Source organism: Canis lupus, chromosome 12 (genome assembly GCF_011100685.1).
Source record: "Canis lupus familiaris isolate Mischka breed German Shepherd chromosome 12, alternate assembly UU_Cfam_GSD_1.0, whole genome shotgun sequence".
Classification (NCBI taxonomy): Eukaryota; Metazoa; Chordata; class Mammalia; order Carnivora; family Canidae; genus Canis; species Canis lupus.
The window spans coordinates 1,766,917-1,780,726 of NC_049233.1; the positions used below are offsets into that span (position 1 = coordinate 1,766,917).

At 44.9% G+C, this 13,810-nt stretch overlaps 1 protein-coding gene across 6 annotated transcripts in view; it reads left to right on the forward strand.

Moving 5' to 3' along the window:
- Positions 1–13,810, forward strand: part of LOC481727 (butyrophilin-like protein 1) — a 59,359-nt gene extending 45,549 nt beyond the window's left edge. For 2 of the 6 annotated variants that reach the window (XM_038553645.1, XM_038553644.1), the window contains exons 3-10: positions 1,306–1,653; positions 5,584–5,865; positions 5,984–6,184; positions 6,433–6,453; positions 6,546–6,572; positions 7,734–7,760; positions 11,495–11,521; positions 11,938–13,810. In XM_038553645.1, coding sequence (XP_038409573.1) covers positions 1,306–1,653; positions 5,584–5,865; positions 5,984–6,184; positions 6,433–6,453; positions 6,546–6,572; positions 7,734–7,760; positions 11,495–11,521; positions 11,938–12,623 — 1,619 coding nt within the window. In that variant the 3' untranslated portion in view covers positions 12,624–13,810. Of the gene's footprint in view, positions 1–1,305; positions 1,654–5,583; positions 5,866–5,983; positions 6,185–6,432; positions 6,454–6,545; positions 6,573–7,733; positions 7,761–11,494; positions 11,522–11,937 lie in introns of those variants that run through there. The other 4 variants (XM_038553647.1, XM_038553649.1, XM_038553646.1 and 1 more) reach the window with 4 other exon arrangements.

Here is a 13,810-nt window from a genome sequence, read left to right on the forward strand (position 1 = left end):
TCCGGGAGCCTTGCTGATGTCTCCATCAGGACAGATGGCTATTGGTGGAGGCCCTGACTAGAGAGATTCTGGTGATCCTTCAACTGCTAGTGTTTCCTAAGGTGGCTAGTGTAGGCAGTGAGATGGGAAAAAAGACAGGGAGGAGGTGGGGTACTGGCCTGTCTGGATCCTATGGAAAGAGTGTCTCCACAGTGGGGAGCAGCCAGAGCAAAGCTGGTAATATCCTGTGTTCAAGTAGCTAAGGAAGCAAGTGTTGGCTGGAGCCAAATGATCAAGAGGGAGAGAAGCAGGAATCGGGGGTCAGAGATCACTGGGGGTCATCATTATTGGGCTTGTGGGTCACGTGGGGAACCTGAGAGGCATTGCAGGGCTTTCAGCAGAGGAGGGATTTGGTTTTGCTTACAAGTTAAAAGAGTCACACACATGTGGTCTGGGAGAGATAGTCACTGTCATCCCCCCTGAAAGACATATGGTGACTCAGCCAAGGTTGAGTAGCACAGAGGTAAGAATTCACTCTTCAGAAGTCCAACAGGACTCTTTCTGTAGAAGTATTGTGTCATGACATAGCCGTAGGTATCAAAAGACCAAGGCCTGTGAGGAGTGGTGGTGGCAGTGAAGTGAACCTACCTTTGTAACAGGTAGTGATTTGTGTCCTGTGAGTGAGGGTAGGTCTTAATGGAAGTAGCCATGGGCTCTAGTTTTTAGTGCACATGGAATTAAACAGAAGACAAAGAAATGGGGACAAATAATAGACTAAGGAGCAGGTATGGGGAAGTTCCTGAGTGTGGCCAAATGAACATAGGGATCCCACCTATGCCACAGGTGTGCTCTTTGGTCAGTTTTCAGTCTAGAGCCAGGTTAGAACTATGGTTTTTAGAGTGTGGTCCCTGGCACATCAATACCAGCATCCCCACCATCTCCTCAGAAGTGCACATTCTGGGTCCTACCCCAGACCTACTGAACCAGAAGTTCTGAGGGTAAAGCCCAGCAATCTGTGTTTCACAAGCCTTCCTGGTGATTGTGATGCTTGTGGAAGGTTAGAACCATTGAGTTAGAGTCCTTCATGGAAGGGCCTGGACCCAGGAGCATAGGCTGCTAAGGGAGTCTCTTTGACGTCATTTCTGGTCTCAGAGTTGTGGTAAGAGGCTCTTGCCCTGATTCAGAGTGTTCACAGCTGAGTCCCTCAGGTCAGGGCCTCTCACCTGACACTTACCCTTGCCTGCCTGGGCTCCCACCTGATAGTGTGTGATCCCTGCCCCCACCCTATGTCTCTCCCACTCTCTCACTCCTATTCTGTGTCCACAGAGGAGTTCGTGGTGATTGGCCCCTCAGACCCCATTGTGGCCATGCTGGGTGGGGATGTCATGCTGCCGTGTCATTTGTCCCCGGCCATGGATATGGAGAACATGGAGCTACGGTGGTTCCGCTCTAAGTTCTCAGAAGCAGCGTTCATCTATCAAAACCAGCAGGAGCAGAGAGAGGAGCAATTGGCCCAGTACGCAGGGCGGACCTCACTGGTAAAAGACTTCCTCACTCAGGGGGAGGCTGCCATGCGTATCCACAAGGTCCAGGCTTTTGACAATGGACTATATACCTGCTTATTCAGGAAAGGAAACTTCTATGAAGAGGCCAATTTGGAGCTGATGGTGGCAGGTGTGTGGTTGATCTATATTTAGAGTCTTGCAGTATTTGAGTTGTGAGCAACCTCATGGTCCAGCAAACAGGCCCTCATTTTACAGATGAGGGAAAGGAGAGTCTTTCACTCATTCATTTTTTTGGGACAAATATGTAGAACCCCTAGTATGTGGGGGTTACTATTCTGGGTACTTGGATACAAAAGTATAACAAATAAAGATCTCTGCCCTGTAGAATTTATATTCTAAAGTGAATAAATAGGTAGACAGATGGGATATAGAGGATGTTAGGTGGTGGGAAGTGGGGATTCAGCCAAGTGGATATCTGTAGGCAAGAATTCCAAGCAGAGGAACAACCATGTGAGACACCTGAGGTAGGAGTGTGGCTGTTGCATCTGTGCACACAGGGAGCCCCCCTGGCTGGTGAGAGAGTTGAGTGGGAGGGTGGTGAGAGGTGACAATCCTGGAATATAGAGGTGTTCCTGGTCCATGGGTGCAGAGAAAGGATTGATCAGGAAAAATTCATGAGGAATACACACTTGAGCAGATACTTGAGTGAAGCAGACAGTGTTCTAAAGAGCCCTTTTGGTTGATGAACTCCGTGAGGGGCACAAAGAGCAGGGTGATCTTGTTTATGAGGAATTCTTCAAATAGTCCTAGGGTTGGAGCGTGTCTGCCGTGATGGATGTAGGTGATATGATTAGGGAAGAAGTGGAGAGGGATTTTATGTGTGTGAGGGCAATGCCAGACTATTGGAGGCTTTGTTTGCTGTGCCATGGAGTTTGGATACAGAACTGAGGAAATTATAAGCAGAGTGATTTAGGGAGGTGTGTATGTGGGGAGGTTTATTTGACAGCTGTAAGGGAAGGTATATGGAAGGTGAACAAGACTGGAGCAGAACATGTACTTACAGGGTAGATAGGTTGGCTGCCTGAATTCACGTAAACGAAGTGGGGTGGGAAAGGTGGGATCTGGCAACAGAGAGATTTGGAAAGTAAAGCTTTCTTTTTTTTTTTTAAGATTTTTATTTTATTTTTTCATGAGAGACACAGAGACAGAGAGAGGTAGAGACACAGGCGGAGGGATAAGCAGGGTCCATGCAGGGAGCCCGATGTGGGATTCGATCCCAGGACTCCAGGATCATGCCCTGGGCCGAAGGCAGATGCTCAACCACTGAGCCACCCAAGGATCCCTTGGAAAGTAGAAACAACTGAATGAGTAGATTTGGGAGATGCAGAGGGTTTGTGGGGTGGGAGGAAGGGATGGCAGAGAAACCCAGGGTTTTTTTGAGGGGGCAATTTGGGGCACCCAGGTGCCCCATCTTAAAATTTCTGGCACAGAAATATTGGTAATTATGTGTTAGTTGCTGATTTCTGTAACAATGCTGTGTAATACACGCATGGAAAGCTCAGTGGCATATAGCAACAACCATTTATTTAATCTGGGTGTTAAAGGAGTTCAGCACATCTTAGCTGCATTTGGCTAATCTTAACTGGACTTACTGGTACATCTTTGGTAATATATGGGAAATTTAATTAAAAACAAAATCTCTCAACCCAGAAATATTTTTCACAAAGATATAAGGGAAAGAAAACAGCTTTATTATTGAATTAGCATTAACCAGTATGTGAGGTTCATCATGAGTACCTACCAAGATATTGAAATGACAGAAGAAATCTCACTCTTTTCCATAGCCATGCAGACACAATCATTACATTACATACATGTTCTCAGGATGAACAATTCCTATCTCTCAAATAAGTAGACTTGACAGCACCATTTGTCACAGATGATACACCCTATAATTACTTGGAAATTGGGGTAATCATCTATGTTAACTAATCAGCTTTATCCTGAGGAAAAAGAAATTAGCCTATCTTAAAATATTTTTTTTTTAATTTTTTTTTATTTATTTATGATAGTCACAGAGAGAGAGAGAGGCAGAGACATAGGCAGAGGGAGAAGCAGGCTCCATGCACCGGGAGCCCGATGTGGGATTCGATCCTGGGTCTCCAGGATCGCGCCCTAGGCCAAAGGCAGGCGCCAAACCGCTGCGCCACCTAGGGATCCCTATCTTAAAATATTTTAAAAATATTTTATTTATTTATTCATGACAGAGAGAGAGAGAGAGAGAGAGAGAGGCAGAGACACAGGCAGAGGGAGAAGCGGAGACTCAATCTCAGGATCCCAGGATCACGACCTGAGCTGAAAGCAGATACTCAATCACTGAGCCACCCAGGTGCCCCATCTTAAAATTTGTTTAAAGAAATTTAATTCCAGTGTAGTTAACATATAGTGTTATATTCATCAGATGTGCAATATAGTGATTCAACATTTCCACATGTTACTCAGTGGAATTTTCAACAGAAACTTTACTGGCCAGAAAGGACTGGCATGATGTATTCTAAGTGTGAAAAGAAAAAACCTGCAGCCAAGAATATTCTATCCAGCAAGTGTATCATTCAGTCTATTCAGCAAACCAATAGAAGGAGAGATGAGGAGCTTCCCAGACAAACAAAAGTTAAATTAGTTTGTTTTTTACACATTCCTCCATCTTTATGAGAGGACATGTTTTTACACTTGGATCTTGGTGCCCACTGAAGTTAGGCTCCTACCCTGGCACAGGAAGCGGGGAGAGGGTTGCGTTTTCTTTGGTGTTAACAGTTCAAAGAGAGGGCTCCCAGGTCCTTGAGAAAGACATCCCTGGATCACAGAGCTGGCCTAAGGCCTATCTAGTTGTCACAAAGGACTTACATACATTTCAAAGAGGGGAGAAAGCACCCACAATTACAAGTTTCCTTTATATATATATATATTATATATATATATATATATTATATATAACAAGTTTCCTATAGTAAATGCTGTAAGAAAAAGGATGGAAAGGGGCTCTCTTTCCTTATTTTATTTTTTAAAAGATTTTATTTACTTATTCACGAGAGACAGAGAGAGAGAGAGGCAGAGACACAGGCAGAGGGAGAAGCAGGCTCCATGCAGGGAGCCTGATGTGGGACTCAATCCTGGGTCTTCAGGATCACGCCCTGGGCTGAAGGTGGCGCTAAATCGCTGAGCCACTCAGGCTGCCCTCTTTCCTTATTTTAAACCGGGACAGTAAGCCTCTTAATTTTAATATATTTTGTCCTGACAGTGGAACTTGGCTGGGTTTGCTCACATAGGTGTTGTTCAGCTGGCTGTTGGCTGATCTAGGACAGCTTCAGCTTGAAAGGCTGTGCTAGCCTGAGCACCTACCTCCCATAGCAGAGGGCAAGGCGATGTCACAAGCAGTTTCCAACCTCTGCTGGAGCCACATTCTCTGAACTCTCAGTGGCTGAGTCAAGTCACATGAAGGAGCCCAGCAGCAGAGTGTGAAGGCACTAACAATATGTGGCAGAGGACGAGCTGGATGTAAAGAAGTCTGAAGGATTGGGGATATTTTCATCATCAGCCTATCACAGAGGGGGACAAATACAAATCAGTTCAGGATTTGAATTTGAAGCATCTGTGAGGAATCATAGCAGAGCTAACCCCAGGGATGTGGATATTAGGGTGGGAGATCAGGAAGTAGATAGGGTTGTCAGTGGTGGAAGTGATTTTACCAAGGGGCAGTGGGTGTGCAGGCAGATGCCCTGGAGAGTGTGTGAGGGGAGAAGAGCAGAGAAGGATGGAATATAGGACCAAATTCCTTATTGTGTTACTCTGGGTGATGGACTTCCCACTGTCCCACTCTCATGGCTGGGGAGAAGAGCTTTACCCTCTGTGGCTGCTGCAGGTCCCCGTGGTCTTTCCTTCTGTTTCCTGAAGCAGAGCTACTGCTTTGCTCCCTGCAGGGACCACTCCTCATAGAGCCCCTAGAATGCAATGCTACCTCTGGAGTTGGGCACAGAAATGCTCTGCTGGCATCCCCAGGCTCTGGTTGGCCTCTCTGTGCTCTCCAGCTTCTCTCTCACAGGTGTGGGTTCTGCTCCTCAAGTGCGCATCCAAGGGCCAGAGGAGGATGGAATCCGAGTGATGTGCATGGCCTCAGGGTGGTTCCCAAAACCCCAGGTGCAGTGGCGAGCCCTCAGTGGGGAGAAGTTCCTGATGTTCTCTGAGACATATGCCCAAGATGCTGAAGGACTGTACAGTGTGGAGGCTGCTCTGGTGGTGAGGGACAGCTCCTCAGGGAATGTGACCTGCTCGGTCCTCAACCCCATCCTGGGCCAGGAGAAGGTGATGGCCATTTTCATTCCAGGTCAGTGCTACTTCCTGCTCCCAGGAGGGCAGGAGGGGATTGGCAGGGGAGGTCTCTGGGTGTGCTGGGCTGAGCTGTCCTGGGCCATACCCATGATGGGGTGTCTGGCTGGGCCCAGAGCCCTTCTTCCCCCAGACTTCTCCCTGGAAGCCAGCTTTCATGGTGACCCTGACCGTGCTGACACTCCTAATCTTTGGGGCTGCCTACTACACTAAGAGAGAACATACTGCAAAGCAGCAGGAGAGGCAGGAATGGGAGAAACTGCACAGGGACAAGGAGGAGGACCAGCAGACAAAGGAGAAGGTGCTGAAGGACAGAGGTAAGGCAGGACAGGCACCAATGTAGACCGTTGTGGCAGTTGATGTGGAGGATAAGCCAAGCAGCAGAGTCTTTGGCCTGGAGCAGGTAGCTGAGGAGGTCCAGAGATGACAGCTGGAGCTGTGGCGACTCGATGGAACTGGAACTATAACTGCTAGGATACTAAGATGTTCATTTATGGGTTCGCCAGGTGCAATCTTTCCTATTCTTAGGGATGAGAGTTCATGATTATTTTTCACTCTCTTTCAGGAGAACTCCAAGCAGATCTCGGTAGGTTCTATTCTTTTCTCAAAAGTATTTGTGTCCCCTTTGTAGGAGACATTCTGGTTCTCAGCTCACTTGTTTCCTGTGTTGCCTTTCAGACTGGAGGAAATCTGTTTACCTGTCTGGTAAGTAACTGTCCAGATGTCCTTGGGTCACCTGTCACCTAAGCCAAGGTGTCCCCTCTCCTTGTTTCAGGCACAGACATGTGGACCCTTCCCTGGGGCAGAAGTGGAAGCTGGTGGGAGGCAGAACCTGCTCCATGGGCTTTCCTAATCTGGGCCTCTGCTTCCCACCCAGTGCTAGGGAACCTGGGGGTGATGGTGCTTCCTGGAGTCTGTTGTGCATCTTGGGTTTATTCCAATGCTGATCTACCTGTCACATTGCTAGCATTTCAGGCTTCGATGCAGCTAGTTCTCAGTTGGCCTGGATGCTCTGAGATTTTATTAAAGAAACTATAGGAATAAATGGGTCATTAAGTTTAGGAGTGACCCCTCCACTATCAAGGAGAGCCTTTTTTTCTCCAGTTTCTAGAGGTGCTAATCTAAAAATAATGGGTAGAGGATTGGGTAGATGATTGATGGAATGTGATAAGATGAGCTGCCAATGCTCCAGAATAGTGATGTATTTTTTGAGAAAGTTTCGTCACTTTTATCCTGGAGTTCACCTAGTATCCTGTCCTTAATTCATCTCCCCTTTTGTGTTATTTCCCATATATCTCTTTGCTGGAAAACGTTGGATGCAATAATGATTTCTTACAATTATGGAATAATGTATATTTTATTCTCTAAAATATTTTATTTTTTAAAAATATTTTATTTATTTATTCATGAGAGACACAGAAAGAGAGGCTGAGACATAGGCAGATGGAGAAGCAGGCTCCCCGAGGGGAGCCCGATGTGGGACTCGATCCCAGGACTCCAGAATCACATCTGAGCTAGGCAGACGCTCAACTGCTGAGCTACCCAGGCATCCCTCAAAGAAAAAGTGAAAGCAGATAGAATAAAAACTTTTGTGGTTTTAAGGCACAGGACACTAAATGGCTTGGTAAGGTCACATAGCAGCAGCAGACAGAGGTGGAACTAGACTTCTTGACCTGTGGTCCAGGGAATTTCCCACAACACTCTGCTGTCAGCATGTGGCAGGAGTTCATCTCTCCAGCCTTTCCCCACTCTGCACCACTCTGCAGCTAGTGTCACCTGTAGCACAGAGGGGAGGCAAGGGCCAGTAGAGCAATGCTGAACTGACTTGTTCTGGCTGAGGTCTCACCTGGCTGTGTTCCCTTTCAGCCTGGAGAAAAGCACAGCTGTATGCAGGTAAGTGACTCAGTTTCCTGTGACCTTACCTCCCCAACCTCAACTTTGTCCCCTTTCTGTCAGTGGACCCCATAACAGGACAGTTTTGGTGTCCCTGTTCTCTTTGTCACGTTTGTGGTCTCCTTCTGAAGACTGTAGGGACTGTCCTTGGGAACACAGATCTGCCTCTATTCTGACCCATTCTTCTCAGATCAGTGTTAGGGTTAGCAACACCCTCTGAACACACCTTGTTCAACTGATACTTTTGTTGGTGCAATGAAAACACAGTGGTTATTTATAAGGACAATTGGAAAATGATAATGACTGTAGATCAGAAATACCTGTCTCTAGAAGATTTCAGAAATCATGCATGCCTGCTTAGGACTCAGGTCTTCCTAAGGTGATCCTTGGTTCTGAATCCATTTTACCCTGAATTTCCTACTTTTTCTGGATCTAGTTTTGGTTTTTCTCTTTTTTTGCTAGTCCTCTAGGATTGGTAGTCTTCATTTTGCTTCCTCATGGTCTGACTCCTTGTCCAAGGTAGATATTTCTTCCTCCAAACCTCCTTGGTTGTTGTGGAAGTAGTTGATTGATTGATTGATTGACTTAACGGGGTGGGGGTAGGTTGAGAGAGAGAGAGAGAGAGAGTAAGCGAGAGAGATAGAGAGATAGAGATAGAATCCTAAGCAGACTCTTGCTCAGTAAGGAGCCTGAGGTGGGGCTCAATCTCATGACCCTGAGATCATGACCTGAGCCAAAGTCAAATCAGATGCTTAACCAACTGAGCCACCCAGTTGCTCCAGAAGTATTTTAGGTCAGTTGTTCTGAATCTAAGATCCAGGGCCACCAGGGTATTTATGGACTCCTGCTAGTGAGTTTGTGAGCTATCTGCAATTATATACAAAATGCTATGTATATGCTTGTGGAACAGAGGCAAGAAATTAATTTTTTTGGAAGAACAGGACCTTATAATTGTTCACAACCATTATATCTCCTTTTAGGAGAATCTGGATTTATCTGATGGGCTTGATACTGGCTGGGTTTATTGGGGCAATGTGTGAAGATTGCAAGAGGAGGAACTTAGAGGAGTGAAAATTGTTTATCAGAGAAAAGTTGGGAGCAAATTAGGGAAGGAAAGGTTGGTTGGGAAGAGAGGAGGAGCTGAGAAAGAAAATAGAGAGCCTGTGATTCCTCTTGGAGAGATTTTGGGTGGCTCAGAGTGGTGGAAGAGAGACCACAAACCACAGCCTTGAAGATTTGAGTAGGAGGTACACAAAGGGTGTGCAAGTTATTTGGGTGCATTAAAAGTAATAAACTCCTGGCAGGTGTTCGAGAGATTTCTGAAAAGATGTATTTATTTTAACCTGTTTTGAAGTAATCATTTAACTGTGTTTGCTTTGGATAATGAGACAACTCAACCTTCCAGCAGCACTGGGACGGGAGTGTGGTCCAGGGGATGCTAAAGCAATGAAAGGTTATTCATATCACCATTTAGCACTGGAGTGAGTTGAGAATCTGGGCTGTTTGAACTCATGTAACATGTGCTTTTTTGTTCCAGCTGTTTTGCTCACAATCAGGGGTAATTATTGTGAGAGAGAAGGGGGAGCCAAGGGTGAAGGAGGCCTGCGGAGCAGATGTGTGATGAAAGCTCCTCAGACAGCATCACTGATTCTTGGGATTTATTTATTAAAAACGAGGATCAAATAGTCTTCTTTTAGCATTTCCTCCTTCTCTGCTGGATTGAAATACATGTGTTTTAAAGTATACCTTATATACCTTTGTATTTTGTCAGGACAGACACCTTTACAGTAGAATCAGCATTTTCATATTGATGGGATCATAGTGTGAAGTGAATTAATGTCTGATCCCATATTATTCACAAAATTGGAAAAATAATTTAGAATTGTAAGTCTTGCTGTGGAAATGAAGTGAGGAATGCACTTAAGGTAATGAAGTGTATAGCATAGCTCTGGATACATTGTAGAGTCTCAGAATGAAATGCCAACTCTCCTTCCTTCTCCTCTTGTTTTCTCTTCTTTGCTAATCTATGTCTGTTGTCACATGGAAATGTATAATTGGGTGTCAACTGCTGTCTTGGTGAAGAACAAGTAAATTAAAGTTCCCTTTCCTCAAAGGGTCGCATGATCAGCCCATTTTATGTGATCTTGTTTCTGTAAGCAAATCAATAGAGCTAGACATAGCCTTTATTTGAGTAAATTTGTATAGGTGAGAATAGTAGTCACTATTTGCACTAAATATTCAAGAAGATATCCTATTCTTATATTTATAAGTGTTCTAATTTTGTTCTGGAATCTGCCCTGTTGGAAGTAACAGCTCTCCCACTGCAGACTTTTCAGGGTCTTATGACATATATAAATTTTGCTTTGATCAGTTAGCTTCTTTTCTTCTTCTCAAGAGAGAATATGAAAGTTGGAGTTTATGTGGCCCTGAGTCACTGTGGGAGGAGATCCCCGTGTTCTCTCTTCTTCAGTCCATGTCCTCAGTCTGCAGAGGGTAGCTTGACCTGGTCCTTAGGATACTTGGGTTTGGGTTCCATCTAGGTGTTTGGGGGCATTATTGTTGCCCCCTCCCTGACCCCATTTGAAATTCCTTAATCTTTTAAAAATATATTTTATTTATTTATTTATTTGAGAGAGAGAGAGAGAGCTAAAGAGAGCTAAAGAGAGAGAACAGAGTGTAAGAGAGAGCACAGAGAGGAGGAACAGAGAGAAGGACAAGCAACAGACTCCCACTGAGAAGGAGGCCCTCCTCAGGGGCTCTATCCCAGAACCCTGGGATCATAACCTGAGCTGAAGGCAGACACTTAACCAACCGAGCCACCCAGGTGCCCCTGAAGTCCTTAATCACATCTATAGCTTCTCTCTGCCATAACATATTTGTACTTTCTGGGACTTAGGACGTGGCCATATTTGTGGATTGACCACATTGGGTGTCTCCTGATGCTTTTGATCTTTTTGGGTGATTATAGGGGGAAGCAGATAACTAGACCCAACATTTTTGGTTTCCCCATATAGGGATGTTTTTCTCCCAATACTCCATGAAAAGGGGTAGAGAATTCACTAGTGTCTGTCCTCTCACTAGATGTATGTTTTTCCTGCTTTGAACTTTTCTCTCTCTCTTCCTTGAAACCTCTCCATTACCCTTTGACTGGGCAAGATTTCTCTAAAGGTGTATCCTGAGTTGACTGGGCAAGATTTCTCTAAAGGTGTATCCTGAGTTCTCCTCACCCATGGCTTATAGTCATCCCTCAAGTGCAGTTCCGCCATGTTGTGTTGTTTCCACCATGGCTTCAGGTCAACCTACAAATTCAGTTCAATTGCTTCTTGATAAATAAATGGAGGCCTCAGAAATTTTGATCCCCTCAATTCTTTTTCAAGAAAACCTAGCTTTCAGGATGGATGTGTGGCCAGGGATTGAGAAAGCATAATTCGATAGTGAAATCTGGAAATAGAACCTTTTGTTCAGGTCATTATCCAATCTCTCAATGGTGTTAAGCTTTATGGCTTTGCTTTCATGGGAAGGCTGAAGCAGATAGGGGTGTGTGTGTGTGTGTGTGTGTGTGTGTGTGTGTGTATGAAAAAGAAATGAATTCATCAGATGAATGTTTCCAAAAGATTTTCCCTGTAACTCTTCCATTGGTGTATTTCAGAAGATTAGTTATTGACACTGATATATACAGTCTCTTCAAATCTCTGATTTGTGGTTCACATTTGGGAAATGTGGTTTTCTTGTAGATTGGCGGAAGAAGATGTTCCAGGCCTGTGAGTTACTTTAAGTTCTTTTTGGGTGCTCTTACTGCTACCCCCATGGCTGTTGACATCTTTTTCTGTTTGCTGTGTTGGTACAGATGCTGGCATCATCATTGATGGTGGTGGGGGTTGGGGCATTGAAAGTCACATTAGCTGGAATTGATGGATGTGGCTGAATGTTGGATGCTAAAGAGATACCCTTCAGTCCTTAGAGTACAATCTGGTCCTCAAGTGCCCTGTGACATATCCAACCCCCAGATCAGTAGAGTTACTTCTGCTCAGAGAGTTGAGTCACAAGGCTCTAATTTCATGAGGCTTATCCATCCCTGCATGCAGCTAGGTGTCTAGGGTGGTAGCGGTGGTGGTGGTTGTGTGCTCTTGTTATGGAACAGGGAAAGATCTGGCATGATTGGCAACTCTCTTTACAGTGTCTGTCACTCTGGATCCAGAGTCTGCACATCCCAACCTTGCTGTTTCTGATGAAAAGACTAGTGTGACCTGGAAGGACACATGTGAGATCGGAGAAGAAAGCAGTGTTCCAAGCGTCTTGGGCTGTGGGGCTATAACATCAGGATGCTGTTTCTGGGAGGTGGAGATTAGCAAAAGAAGCAGAGGGGAGTGGGCTCTCGGGGTTTGTAGGGGAGATGTGAATAGGGAGGGGTGGTACAAAGAGCTTCCAGAAAAGGGATTCTGGGCTGTGGGGAAGTATGGAAAAAGTCTCTGTGCCTGTGACCGCTCTGGGACTCAGCTATCCCTTAGGCAGTTTCCTCACAGGATAGGGATTTTTCTGGACCTCAAAGAAGGTGAAGAAGGTGAGGTCTCCTTTTATAACATGACTGATGGCTCCCACATTTTCTCCTTCTCTCTAGCTTCATCCTCTGGGACTCTGTTTCCATACTTCAGGTTGAGTTCAGAAGATGTGTTCCTGACCATCTGCTCCATAGTGAGTGGGCCTGCAGAGACTCCTGTGCCCCTTAACAATCCCCCTTCTTCTTTGGAGGAACCTATGAGCCTCTCAGAGGAGGGGTTCAGCTCAGGGTCTGGTGTTGATGGTGCTCTCCCAGGGGCTGAATCTCCATTACTCTCCTGTAGCCCTGAGGCTATGTTTCCATAGAGCCCCAACACTGTCTCAGACTCCTCATGGTGGTTCTTCCTGAAGCTGCAGACTCCCTGGGGCAATAATCTCCGAGGTTAGTCCTGGATGACCTGGTGTCTTACCCTCCTGCTCTGGATGTAGACTAGACTGCTGGGTTGTGGTTATGAGAATAGTCAGTTCATGCCTTAATGCTGAGGTATTAGAAGATAAATACTGACTGTTTGAGCTGGTTTGGGGTAGGCTGAATTTTGCTATTGGAATTCATTTTCTTTTGGTAATGAAATTAAATTATTTCATGGAGTCTTTATATTGTTTGTATATGAAATGAGAATGATGGTGAATGAATGCAGAATTAAGTGGTGTTTACTATGTCTAGCTTGAGTTGTGCAGATGAACTCAGAGGCTCTGGGTGGCTCATCATCTCTATTTTGGGAAATGTGCACTCTTACCAGAGATGTTGGCCATGCAACAATTTCTGGAGAATTGAAAGGCTGATGGACTTTTACAAGGAGTGGAGTCTAATATTCTACTGTATATACTTCCTATTCTGGGATGGACGAAATGTACTTACCCTATCAAACCTTGGTAAATATCTATGTTTTGAAATACTAGTGCTGTATTAATTCAGTGAATTAAGGAGAAGGATGTGGGTTCTCCTTGTGTGTCAGCTCCAGTTAGAAGGAACAGAATTGCTACCAGAATAAAGATGTTAATGAAGAAGAGGGTTTTCAGGATCCAGGTGAATTGCATTGCAGAAAGCTTTGATCATGAGCACAGTTCCAGGATCTTCCAAATCCAAAGGTAAAGGATGATAGAAAACCACAATAAATAAAAGGAAGCCAGACTAATGAGGACTCAGACCTTCAGACATGAAGGTATGTTCCCTCCACAGATAGAGAACGCTGACCTGCTGTGGTTCTGGGAGAGATGAGAAGACACAGAATTGGAAATGGAAGAAGGAAGTCACAGCTATCAGTTCCTGCCTGTGATCAATAACAGAAAAAGGACTGTAGTAGCTTTTCATATTTTCTCCTTCTTGTCACATAGATGTGTTTATTTGTACTTATTATCTATTTTCTTCCTCTTTTCTTCTTATCCTTGTGATTTTCTTCAAGTTGTCAGTGGTTATATTTAAAATATATTCTATGTAATTGTGGCTGAACTTAAGGAATAAATAGCAACACTGTTGGACTCAGTGACTGAGA